At 39.2% G+C, this 13,608-nt stretch overlaps 1 protein-coding gene across 1 annotated transcript; it reads right to left on the minus strand.

Annotated features, from left to right (window-relative positions):
* Window positions 1-1,093: 1,093 nt before the first annotated feature.
* On the minus strand, window positions 1,094-8,831 carry LOC112403505 (C-reactive protein-like). Its single transcript, XM_024751011.1, has 3 exons — window positions 8,768-8,831; window positions 1,585-1,707; window positions 1,094-1,194 (listed from the first exon to the last, which is right to left on the minus strand). Exons 1-3 carry the CDS (start codon window positions 8,829-8,831, stop codon window positions 1,106-1,108), a joined length of 276 nt encoding a protein of 91 aa, XP_024606779.1. The 3' UTR covers window positions 1,094-1,105.
* Window positions 8,832-13,608: the final 4,777 nt, after the last annotated feature.

Consider the following 13,608-nt stretch of genomic DNA (forward strand, 5'->3'; position numbering starts at 1 on the left):
GAGCGGGGGCTACTCTTCTTTGCAGTGAGTGGGCTTCTCATTGCGGTGGCTTCTCTTGTTGTGGAGCACGGGCTCTAGGTGCACAGACTTCAGTAGTTGTGGCACGTGGGCTCAGTAGTTGTGGCTCACAGGCTCTAGAGTGTAGGCTCAGTAGTTGTGGCGCATGGGCTTAGTTGCTCTGCGGCATGTGAGATCTTCCTGGACCGGGGCTTGAACCCATGTCCCCTACATTGGCAGGTGGGTTCTTAACCACTGTGCCACCAGGGAAGCCCTATTCCTGTATTCTTTGGATAATTCAGTAAAACACAGTAAATGGGGTGGGTGTTCCTATAAAGGGAAATGAAAATGTTGGCAGGACTACAGTTAGACACATGCAGTCTTTTAGGTGAAAAAAATTCGGCTCACTTTTTCTTAAACACTCATTAAAAGGCAATGGCTCTCAACCTCAGCTGAACACTGGAATTACTTGGAGAGCTTTAAAAAACATTGATGCTTGGGTCCCACGCCCCCAAAATCAGATTTAATTGGCTTGGGGTGTGAACTGGTAATTCTAATGTGGAGAAATGTATAAGACCCTCTGATTGGCACTGTCCCATGGAAAAAGAGTGGTGAAAGGAGAGGGAAATACACTCCTCCCAGGGCACAAGAGCCCAGTGTGTAGGGCAGTAAAACATCAGAGCCAGAGACAAGGGAAATGTAAGGTGTAATCCCCAAAAGGCAACTTCAGGATTCACAAAAGGGCCTCAGGGCCATAGCTGTCGTTTGATGAACACCTCACCATGTGTTTTATTTTTTATACATTTATTTATTTATTTGTTGGTTTGCTTTGGCTGCATTCGGTCTTTGTTGCTGCGCATGGGCTTTCTCTAGTGGCGAGAAAGGGCTACTCTTCGTTGCGGTGCGCGGGCTTCTCATTGTGGTGGCTTCTCTTGTTGAGGAGCACAGGCTTTAGGCACGTGGGCTTCAGTAGTTTTGGCATGCGGGCTCAGTAGTTGTGGCACATGGGCTCAGTAGTTGTGGCACACGGGCTGAGTTGCTCCGCAGCATGTGGGATCTTCCCGGACCAGGGCTCGAACCCATGTCCCCTGCACTGGCAGGTGGATACTTAACCACTGCGCCACCAGGGAAGTCCCTCACTGTGTGTTTTATACTTCAGTGCCCACCAGTCCAGGACATTAGGACTGAAGGTCCCACCAGCATAGACAGTGCTAATCTCTTCTGGTGATAACACATAGTCCCACATGTTCACATCTCCAATGTCTCCCACCAGAGGCTGGTTTTTATCAAAGCCCCCAGCAAATGCATCCTGCTCCTGCCCCAGGACGATGCTTGCCTCTGTCCCCAAAGAGTATTCCCTCTTCATACTCCTCCTCACCATGGGCTTCCCATCCACCCAGAGCTCTGTAATCCCTGAGGTAGACTCCCAGGTCACACAGAAGTGCATTGGTGCAGAACTCTCAGGAGGCTTGAAAAAGACATCAGCTCCACTCACGGATACACTGTATACACCAGTCTTTCCCTTGAAGAGGAGGATCTCGTTATATTGTTAACTTGTGGCATAAGAGAAGAGGCTATAGTCATGGGTCAGATCGGTATAGACATGCAGGCACACGGTCAAGGCCTTTAGTGGCTTTGTTAGCTGTGCAGTCAGCGTCACAACGGAATTATCCGACTCTTTGGGGAACACAAAGACCTTTGTGTGCATATCTGTAGCGTAAAAAAACAGAGAGGGGAAATGTCAGCTGCAGAGTTTTTTTAAAAAACAAAACTCAACTGAGTAAATTTAAGATCTAATTGTCATTATTCAATGACTCGTGAAATGGGCAGCATCCCGTCTAGCAGATAGAAAGGAACTTTGAAGAGCTGTACAAAATGAAAGCCTTTTATAGACAGAAGAGGGTAGGAAGAGGAAGTTCCTAGAAAAGAGTGGATTATTTCAGGCAAGGTCACCTTCCTCTAGGGAAAGAAAGGGGTCTTATCGGGTGAATTACCTCATTAGAGAGGCCAGGTAATTCCACACTGACAGCTTAAAAGTCACATTCCTGGGAGAGGTGAAACTGCAATTAGGTTAGGTATTGCATCTTGACTTGCTAACATGGGACTTGACACAAATGACTCCATTTTAGGTCAGTTGTCTCTTTTTTTAAACGATTCCCCCCTTTTGATCAACCTGAGGTATCTCCAGCTGGTGTGCAGGACCAGAAGCCAAATGGAGTCTTCTTTGACTGTGAGATGTGTACCTAAGGTTCAAGTCCCTGGATTTTGGCTGCCATTTGGGTAGTGAGGAGGACCATGGGTCCCTTCCAAAGAGATTCAAGGACAGTCTTTGTTCTTAGTGATTCCAAGTCAGGATGGGAGAAAATTGAAACATTCATTTGCAGATTCATAGCCAAATTCTTAAAGAAAATAGAAGAATTCAGCACCCAGTCCAATTTGCAGATATATAACAAAACCTCAGGGACAATCAACAGGATTAGAATTTAATATCTACAAAGGTGCACACATAACTTTTCTCTCTAAAATCACCCCATTTTTAAAAATCAAAGATAACCACAGTGAAACTAATTTATTTGCATTAAACTTGGCCTGATTATTTACATAAATGCAGTAAGAATAGTGATTGACCATATAAGCTCTTTGGAAGACTGCTCCATTGGAACCTTGTAAGTAAAGTACCAAGCCAATTTTTCCAAGGGGCTTTACTGACTCCAGAAAGTCAACCTTAGTTCCTTAAAAGTGTCTGGTCATATCCAAGTCTATGCACATCTCCCTCAAATATGACATTTCTGTCAAAGCCTCAGTAGTACAACCAGTGTTTCCAATTGTATACTGTTACAAGGAGAACAGATTCTTATTGAATTTATGTAAATGACTAACTATGATGCCATGAAAAGAATATTTAAGAATTTTCAAATTTGGGAGAAATCAGGTAGAGAGAAAAAGTAAATGTTTCATCTTTGTTTACAAAGGTATACTTGGCCAAATTGCTTTAAGTCATAGATAGCTTAAGAAAAAAAAGTATCCTGAAATCTGGAGAAAAAAATATTAAGAAAACTGCAATATTTCAAACAAAACAATTATAATCATCTTCCTTAATTCCTTCCATCCCGTGTAATTGATATTTGTTTGCTTGAATCCAGTTTTTCCATTAGCTCTGTAAATTTTTACTCAACTTAGTTTTATGATGTTAAAGCTACAAGAAACCTGCACTTGTCAAAGTCCTTTCCAATAATCTTTTTGAGGATGAAGCACATTTGCAGAAACACTTTTGCAAAAGCATCTGAGTAAACAAATAACTGTCTGGGGGCTTCCCTGGTGGCGCAGTGGTTGGGAGTCTGCCTGCCAATGCAGGGGACGCGGGTTCGTGCCCCGGTCCAGGAGGATCCCACATGCTGCAGAGCGGCTGGACCCGTGAGCCATGGCCGCTGGGCCTGCGCGTCCAGAGCCTGTGCTCCGCAACGGGAGAGGCCACAGCAGGGAGAGGCCCGCGTACCGCAAAAAAATATATATATGTATATAAAAATTAAAATAACTGTAAATGACAAAAAACTTTAAAATGCCCTTTGTTAAAGATCTGTTGAGGGCTTCCCTGGTGGCGCAGTAGTTGAGAGTCGGCCTGGCGATGCAGGGGACACAGGTTCATGCCCCGGTCTGGGAAGATCCCACATGCCGCGGAGTGGCTGGGCCCGTGAGCCATGGCCGCTGAGCCTGCGCGTCCGGAGCCTGTGCTCCACAACAGGAGAGGCCACAACAGTGAGAGGCCCGCATACCGCAAAAAAAAAAAAAAAAAAAAAAGATCTATTCGAGAGCTCATTATAATGGAACGGACAAGGAAATTTGGTTGTTTCTGTGACATACAATGTTTTAAGATAAGACTGGAATTATGACTAATAATCATTACACCAGGATATGTCAGATTTCTAGGAATTCTCAAAATTTTATAAAATTTATAGTATATGCAAATACAACATAAAGAAGGCTTAGTATTACTTCTTCTTTGACAATGCTTCCAATATAATTTAATATATCAAATAAGCCTAATTTGTTTAACATCTCCTTTTTATAAGGGGAGAGAACAAGTGTTTTGAGATTTTCCAGGGGTCCTCTGGAATATCTCAAAGTTACTTTGAGGTCAAAATGACTTCATTTAGAATTTGATTTGCAGGAAGTTTGTCAAAAATATTAAAAGATTGTAAAGCCCTTGGTCAAATAGGATCATAGGTCATTGCAAAACAATACTTAGTTATACATTTAACCATAATGACAATTAAAGACTTCAAAGGCAAATACAGAAAGTTAAATAGTTGTAAAGGAAAATGTAGCTCTTTTAATAGAGAAGACTCAGCTTTCTTAACTAATCAAAAGACACGATAAGGAGAGCACAGGAGGGCTTCCCTGGTGGTGCAGTGGTTGAGAGTCCGCCTGCCGATGCAGGGGACATGGGTTCGGGCCCCGGTCTGGGAAGATCCCACATGCCGCGGAGCGGCTAGGCAGCTGAGCCTGCGTGTCTGGAACCTGTGCTCTGCAAAAAAAAGAGCACAGGAAGTTATTTTGACAAGACACAAAATCTTTGCTTTCTAGGCAAATTACTTGAGGTAAGAAAAAAAACTTTTACAAAACTTTTACAATCTTTTATCAAGAGCACACAAATAGTTCAATAAAACTTTATTGTTTTCACAGAGAGAAAAGCAGATTCTAATTTTATGCCTGCTTCCTTTTAATATTAAAATTTATTCACTCAATTAAATTCATTTCCATTTTAGCCAGTCTTGACCATGCATAAAACCCCTTACCAAAGATTCCTTTTCCACAATCCTTCTACAACTTTCTTCTTTACATTCATATTTTGTCCTGTGTTTTTTCCCTCTCCCATTCTGAAATAAGCAGTCTCTCTTTAGGACAAAATTATTTTATTTTCATTCAACAAAATGCTTTTTCATTCCTCATACCTTCTTTTACTGAAAACACACATCTTATTTTCTTTACATATGGAGATATTCATCTCATTATTTCTGTTTTTAACCCTTAGAAAATTTAAGATTTAGTGAAATAAAGAAGTAAATAGTTGTGAACTGTCTTTTACTTTAGCATTTTGTGGCTTGGCAAATGTATAAATACTTTTTATTGTTTTTAGAAATATCTGCTTTTTCATAGTAAATTTCTCAGTGTGGCACAAAACATGTTTAATAGAACCAAACATATTTAGCTCCTCTGTAAAAGGAAGCCAAAAGTGGATAAACCTATGTTCAGTAATTAATGTTTCAGTATTTTATCTTATTTGGAAATGATCTAAATATTTAATGACTGTCCATAATTTAGTTTAACCTAGCAAAACTTTAAGGTGTTAGTTTACCAAAAAGATTTGGGGAAATGATTTTATTTTTCTTAAAAAAATTTTTTTTTTGGTATTTTTAAATTTTTTTATTTTAAAAAAATTTTTTGTGGGAAAACTATTTTAAAAGTTCACCTAAAAACTTTTTTCCCACTTACATCTATTTAATTCACTTGTTCTCAACAGTTTGTCTACTCACGAAAATTTCATCATACCAAGTTATTTCTCTTGCTGACAAATTTTGAAACAGAGATGACATGAACTTATTTGACTAGGAAACCCAGGTAGAATAAAAGTTGTATGTTTGCATTATTTTTAATGTTGGTAACTCTAAAGATATAACTCTGTAGACATTTTAATTAAACCAACAAGCTCAAATTATCATTAATATTCAATAGTTTCCCAGATTGTGTGAACTTGAAAAGCATTTGGGTCAGTTTCTATTATATTACTGAACATTTTAGAAACACTTTATTTAAGTGCCAAATTTTCTTTAAGCCAATTAAATAGTGCTCTTTTACAGATTAATTTTTGGCAATATTATCCATAGGTAGAAAAATACCATACATCTACAACACAAATATATAGAGAGACACACATAAGTGACAGAGGCAAACAGAGACTTTATAGCTTTCATTTTAATAATACTGCATATTACAGGTACAATAATACACAGCTCACTAGTTATAAAAAAGCTGGATTTAAGTTGTTATAGTAGATAGAATAAGTTAAGGTTACCTGCTCAGGTGGCTAAAACTTTTTAATAATATTTGTTATTATTATTATATATAATATAATGTTATTTGAGAAGACACTTAAAAGATTATTATATATTATAATATATATTATATAATATATATTATATTATAATATATAATATATTATATTATAATATATAATATGATGTTATTTGAGAAGACACTTAAAAGATTTTTCATTCACCTAAGTTTTAAGTGACCTCTTCCTCTTTTGTTTTCCCCCTAATAAGAATTACCTCCCTGGAGTTTGTAGTTTAAAGAGATTGGCCTAGAAAATAATTCCTGGAGAAGACCAGGTAGGACATTTACACCTCAAAGGTACAGGGAAGGAATGCAAGTTCCTCTGAGAAGAACTTTGCTTCTTAAAGCCAGAATTTTTACAATATTTATTTGAGATAAATATGGGAAGTTTCAGGATTGGTAAAAGGAACAGGTGGGCTTTTAGCTGTTTCTAGAGAAGATAAGAGCAATTGTTCTTAATTCCTCAAAGAATTGGGTTGCAGCCTAAAAAATACCAAGGAGCTAATCCTCCCATCTAGCCATATTATCTTCTGTTTGCTCTCCTTCCCTCCCAGGTACATAGTTTTATTTCTGGCAGTATTGAACACCTCTTGGATGTGTCCAAGAGGTGTCCCCCAAAGAGGTTGCAAAAGATATTTTATTCCCCTCTCCACAGAGACCCAGGAGAGCTGGCTCCGATAAGAATTTTTACCTTTTGCTGGCTTCTGCCAGTTTTCCCAAGATCCCCTCTGCAAGCTCCGATATCTATCAGAATTTGGCAAAGTTTTTAATTAATTTTAATTTAGTTTCCCTTTGGATGTTTAAGGGAATAACATAGCAGTTTACCAGAAAAATCCCTCAGAGTCTCATCAACTCTGGGAGGGGCCCATGTGGGGCCCTCCACTGAAGGTAGACATGGGGTCTGTAAGGCCACTTTGGTTTACAGTAATGTAAAGACAATTCAGACAGAGGATCAGTAGACTCTGAGACTCAATTAAAGAGCTAAAGAGGAATAGCAGGAATCACATCAGACTTTTGTATTAGGTACTTCTTGTATCTTTTTCATTAGCCTTTTGCAATGCATTTTTCAATGAAGCTAGTTTGGAATTTTGAAGCCTTTTGGAGACTTCTGCATGCTGATTAAAACTGGTATCTTATTCTATTTGTTTGATTTGGGAACCCTTACTTTCAGGTGCACTTCTTAAATAATCATATCTAATTGGAACATTCCCCATAATGGCCACTGTAATTCTAGATTGTTTTTAGTAAGGTTTAGCCATTTTTGTAGGTATTTATATCTTTTAGCAGTATAGTTCATAGACATAAAGTAAGCAGGTGTGCTGGAAGGCAGCGTGCTCAACTCTTGAATTCAAGGATTTGCTTTTTTTTTTTAGTTAAGACTTTGGGTCTCTCAGAGGCAAACTAATATCTAAGAGGGATGTGCCACTGGGTTGGGGATTGTCGGTATTTTACAGTGTACCTTCTAGCATGGAAATTTTCTTGAGGTTGTCAGGTAATCTAGTGTCAATATAAACTGTCCCATGACCAACTTATCCTAACACGGGAGTTTAGTTATGTGGTGAGCACTCTAACAGCTTTTAAGTGCCTTAGCCATGCTTACCAATTTTGTGGGTTTTTTTTTTTTTTACTTCTACGAATCCCATTAGCAATAACCTTTATTTACTAGACCCGGTCTAGCTTAAGTTGGACCCAGTATGATCTGAAACCCAGTCCAGTTTTTCAGCTGGTAACAGCCAGCAGTTCCCAATATGGAATTTGGGGGTTGGGGAAAGGACTGAATCAGCAGACCCCCAAGAATAGGGACTGCAGACTGGGGTTCCACACAACGGAGAACTCCAGACTGAGCCATCGGTCATTACCAACATGGAATCTGGGAACAGAACCAAGGGCTGTTTCCAATCAAATAGGGAACTGACTGGCAAGCCAATTAGATCAGGAGCTTGATGCAAAGAGAGCAGAGCTCAGAACATAGAGCAACTTACCCAGGGCCCTTCTGAAAAGGACAGAACTCCAAAAGGTCTGAGGGTACAATGCCCGTGTTTCTTGTTTTAGAAGATCTTGGAAGGGCTCTGTGGATTCCAACGCTGACACCAAATCTGCTAAATTAAGTCAGATTCAACCGAGTACATTTAAAGATCCAATTGGCTTTAATTCAATGATTCATGAAGCAGGCAGCCAGCCATCTAGCAGACAGAAAGGAATTTCAAAGAGCTGTACCAAATGAAAGGGGTAGGAAGAGGAAGTTTCTAATGAAGAGTAGATTATTTCAGGCAAGGTCACCTTTCTATGGGGGAAGGAAAGAGTCTTATCAGGTGGGTTACCTCTAGTCTTAACCAAGTAATTTCATATTGACTGGTGAAAGGTCACATTTTGGGGAGAGGCTGAAGCTGCAATTAGGTTAGGTATTAGGTCTTGGTTTGCTGACATGGGGCTTAACACAAGTGACTCCGTTTGGGGCCTGTTGTCTCTTTTCTAACCTTGTTAGGCCACAAACATGTATTCTCTCACTATGTATAGAGAGATTGGATTTAGAAACCACAGACTGCCCTCTTTCCCAGAACACAACCCCTCCCCCACTCTGACTATTTTCCCTAACTTGGCTTTGCATAGGTAGCCCTGATGCAAGAGCCCAGCACCCACCTGAAGCAGTGCCTACCTGTCTGGGAAAAAGCATTAGGGAGGCTAATGATGACCAGGAAACACAGTGACAGCTTCTCCATGTTCCCTCCCTGCAGTCACTGTGCCCAGAATCTAGGATATTCTCCTGGAAAGAGTAGCAGCGGCTGGGCTATCCGGGGCTTTGACGCCTGAAATCCCTCTGACTCAGGTCTTTTCCACTTGGACCTTATAAGTGCAATAGTCCGATTGTCTCAGCTGATGGTTAAATGATTTTCCAAAATCGCTCCTTGGAGCCATAAATCAAAGCTCTAAGAGCAAACAAACCAAGACAAATCACGAAACAAGAGATCAATATGGGTCATTTATTAGAGACTCCATGGTGCCTACTTGGTGCTCCAACAGCTCTGTGTGGCAGTGCTTTGTGAATTAAAACAGTCACACCCTGTGAATCCATTCTGGAGAAATGCTGTTAAAAGTCTGGGGGTGAGGGAGACATTTTACTCACAAAGACAACCATAACACCCCTTAGGATAGTGAAAAATTAGAAAACTGGGGCATGTTTAAGGAAACTGGATACATCTACATCCACTAAATAGAATGGATAGTCCTTTAAACTATTGGTTGGTTGTGAATTTTATGCTACAACATGTGAAAATGCTTATAATAGTATAATATGGGAAAAAATAGCATAAATTTGTTTATACACTATTTTTTAAGTGAAGTAACTAGTTTAGGAAAAAATCTATTAGGGATACCCCCCAAAAAGTAAGTGTCCTTATCACGGTAATGAAATTATTGTATGAAGGATACTTTTCTCTCATTAACAACATTTCCAGAATGTAGTTATATTGCTTATAAAATAAAGTGTGTGTGTGTGTGTGTGTGTGTGTGTGTGTGTGTGTGTGTGTAATTAAGAAGCAAGGAAAGAGAGAATAGAATAAAGATAAGTAGTCCTTGAAGCTCCAAAAGCTACTGTTTTGTTTTATGAATAGGACACCCAGTCTGTGGCTATTTGGCTTTAATCCCAAAACATTATAATTTCATGTAAAAAGAATCTTGAGCTTATTCATCATGAGTTTTCCCATTGACATTCAATGAGAAATTGATAATAGACATTATTTATTATTTGACTGGAAGAACTAACTGACATGCAGATAGCATATTCTAAACACACGAGAGAAAAGAACTATTGCAAATTATAGTATTGATACATTTCTGGAAAGGTTTGTTTTGTTAACTATATAATGGTATATAGTTAAATTTTCTTTTAAATTACCTTTCCCAAACTCTTTGCATCTTATTTTTTAAAAGACTGACTTAAAGTAATTGCTGCAAAAATTTTTCTCTTCTTACTGTAACCATTTGCCCAATTCAAGATACATGCATAATTTGAACAGAACAAAATATGTATAATAGGTAAAAGATTGGGACAAAGAAGGAAGGTGTTTTCCCAGTACCCAAACTGCCTTCTCATTAGCATTGGGCTCCCCAGGTAAGTCAAAAGAAGGCACCTACGAGTATGATGGGTGGACTCTTTGGAAATGTTATTGATTTCAAGGAGCCCATCACATTATCAGATCTATGTCCATAATGGATATTCTGAACACAGCTTAAAATTGAAAAAGGGAGAGAGGCAGAGAGACATAGAGATAGGGAGAGTGAGAGCTAAAGCAATAGAAAGAGAAGACAGAGAAAAAGGAAAAGAGAATTTGAAAGACCTTCTGGGTGAACCGTTTCACAAGCCACCCCTGGTTCCAGTAATCTGCCAAGACAGCACTGTAACCACTCATGCCATATGACAGAGTCTTGGGTGAACTTTACCAGAAGAGAGGTGTAAGAGATCAGTTTGCCATGTGACGTTTTCCCTGCTCACATATGTTTGTTTGGGAGGCTTCTCCTCTCTTCCTTTTACAGTTCATGATGTCCCTGTAAAAATACTTAAATATTTCAGCTTTTCTAGACATCTTGGCACTTTGGTTTCTCCCTGTTTTAAGTCCCAGTAGATCAGAAAAACATTTCAATTGTAGAGACACCAAGTACTGACTGGGGATAAAGAAAAACATTGCAAGATAATGTTTGTTATCTTGTTATCACAGTGCAGTTTTAATGAATAAATAAGAGCATGGTACATATAGAGCTATCATTTTATTTAATCCTCAAGTACCTACAACTCTAGACTCCAGTGCCTAAAGAGCAAGTTTGATATGCTCTCACAGTTCAATCTGGAACCACTATAACATGGGGAAAAGAGGAAGCAACGGACATGTCGGTCAGAAACAACACATCCAGTCAGAGACAACAGTAGTCTTTTCAAAGCTATCACTCAGCCTAGAACAGTGGTTCTCCAGCCCCCACTGTTGGAGACTCGGCTGCACATTGTAATCAACTAAGGAGCTTTAAAAATACTGATGCCCGTATACCCAGACAAAACAATAATTCAAAAAGATACGTGCACCCCTATATTCATAGCAGCACTATTCACAGAAGCCAAAACATGGAAACAACCTAAATGTCCATCAACAGATGAATGGATGAAGAAGATGTGGTACGTATATACAATGGAATATTACTCCGCCATGAAAAAGAATGAAATAATGCCATTTGCAGCAACATGGATGCAACTAGAGATTATCATACTAAGCAAAGTAAGTCAGAAAGAGAAAGACAAATACCATATGATATCACTTATATGTGGAATCTAAAATATGCTACAAATGAGCCTATCTACAAAACAGAAACAGACTCAGACACAGAGAACACACTTGTGGTTGCCAAAGGAGAGGGAAGGACTGGAGGTTTGGGATTACCAGATGTAAACTATTATATATAGGATGAATAAAGAACAAGGTCCTTCTGTATAGCACAGGGAACTATATTCAATATTCTGTGATAAACCATAATGGACTTAATTATAATTAAAAAAAGCATGTCTCTATGTGTGTAACTGAGTCACTTTGCTGTACAGGAGAGATTTGCATAACATTGTAAATCAACTACACTGCAATTTAAAAAAATTAAATTAAAAAAAATACTGATCCCTGGATCTCACCAGCAAAGAATCTGCTGTAATAATCTGGTGTGTGACCTGGAAAACTGGATTTTTAAAAGCTCCCCAAGTGATGATAATATTAGCATCTAAATTTGAGAATCATTGTCCTAAAGAATTTCTCATATGATTCCGTACCCTTGAGGAATGCTTCCTAGAATATGAAATGATGTCTAAGGGCACATCTAACAGTGGGAAAGGTAGGGGCTTCCAAGTCAAAGAACTTCAATAGTGTGTCAAGGGCATAGCTTGCCTAATGTTATGTTGATGCCAAAGCTGAATAGGATTTTTATGTGCAATCCATTCTCCCAAACATAAAACAACAAAATGAAAAGTTGGGAGATTGTCAGTGCCCCCAAAAAGCTAGTTTACATGCTGGATATATGGCATCCTGGAATGGCTTCTCCATGAGAAAACATGCATGCATCTCCATACCCTCCCTACTCCACTAGGGGTGTAAGTACAGCCTATGAACTTTTACTGCATGCGGCAGTAGAAAACAGTGGTTAGAAGCATGGGGCTCTGTAGTCAGACTGTCTAGGTTCAATTCCAACTCTGGGCAAGTTAATTAACCCCTCTGGACCTCAGTTTCCTCATCTGTAAAATGAGGACTATAAAATAGTACTTGCCTCATAGGTTGTCATTAAACAAATAAATATACCTAAAGGACTTTAGAGCAGTGCATGCAATATGGTAAGAGCTCAGTATGCGTTTTTAAGGTGTTTTTAAGACTGTCTGTGATCTGCCCTGTGTGCTTAAGCAATTACCATCCTGGGAGTGGTGGTGGAAACTTACAAGATTACTTATCTGTGTGTATTAAAGGACATGGGGTAGAGGGATGAAACTGAATGAATCTTCAGATAATGTACCAGAGGCAGGGCAAGGGGATAGATAACCTGACTCAAGATGTGCTAGATCTTTCTTTAAAGATCACCACCTGCCTTCAAGCTTATTGGGAGCCAGGCATGTCTTCCAGATAAGACATCTGAGCTGCCAGGAAGACACTAAAGTGATGGTTCTAAAAACATATTGGGCAAAAGAGCTTGTGAATTGCAGATTTCTGGGCTCTATAGCCAGAGACTCTAATCTGGTAGGTCTGAGGTCAATGAATCTACAATAAACACCTTAGGTGATGATGATGCTTGTATTAAGCAGCCCACAATTTAAGAATCACTGGACCAGGCAATCTAGGAAATTTAAGCTAGGAATCTGCATTTTCTGAAGAAGAAGGCTAGCAAGGCCACTTAATCCACTTTCTGTTACAGGAGAAATGAGAAGATGCATAGATAAGATGGAGGCGGAGAACAGCAAGGAAGGCATACAGGCAAGTTTTGCCAATCCACCTGAGACTAGAGGTTGGTTATCTTAGGATAAAGTTATTTAGAAATCAACACAGCACTTCTCTTCTTTCCCTGGGAGTCTAAGGATCAGAAATCTATGCTTTTGAAACCTGATTTGCAATTTCTTTTTTTTTTCTTTTTGGCCACATGGCTCACAGGATCTTAGTTCTCCAACTAGGAATTGAACCCAGGTCAACCACCAGGAAATTCCCTGGGTATTTATATTGTTGGTGTTGTTGTTTTAATGATCTGGAGTTGTTTGCTTTTTTTTTTTTTTTTGGTCAATCCTTGCTTCCGTGGAGATCAAACTTAGCGATAGTGGAAAACATAGGGAAAAAAATCACAGACTTACCATCCTACCTAATTTGTCAACTAGTACTCCAAATCCATTTCCATCAGGCTCAGTCCCATTTCTGAGGAGGCTTGTAGTCTTTCCTCCAGGCCCTGGATGGACCACAGGGAAGGGTCCTCAACCACTCATCCGGCTGGAGA

The sequence above is a fragment of the Neophocaena asiaeorientalis genome, unplaced genomic scaffold (genome assembly GCF_003031525.2).
Source record: "Neophocaena asiaeorientalis asiaeorientalis breed wild unplaced genomic scaffold, Neophocaena_asiaeorientalis_V1.1 scaffold315, whole genome shotgun sequence".
In the NCBI taxonomy this organism is placed as follows: Eukaryota; Metazoa; Chordata; class Mammalia; order Artiodactyla; family Phocoenidae; genus Neophocaena; species Neophocaena asiaeorientalis.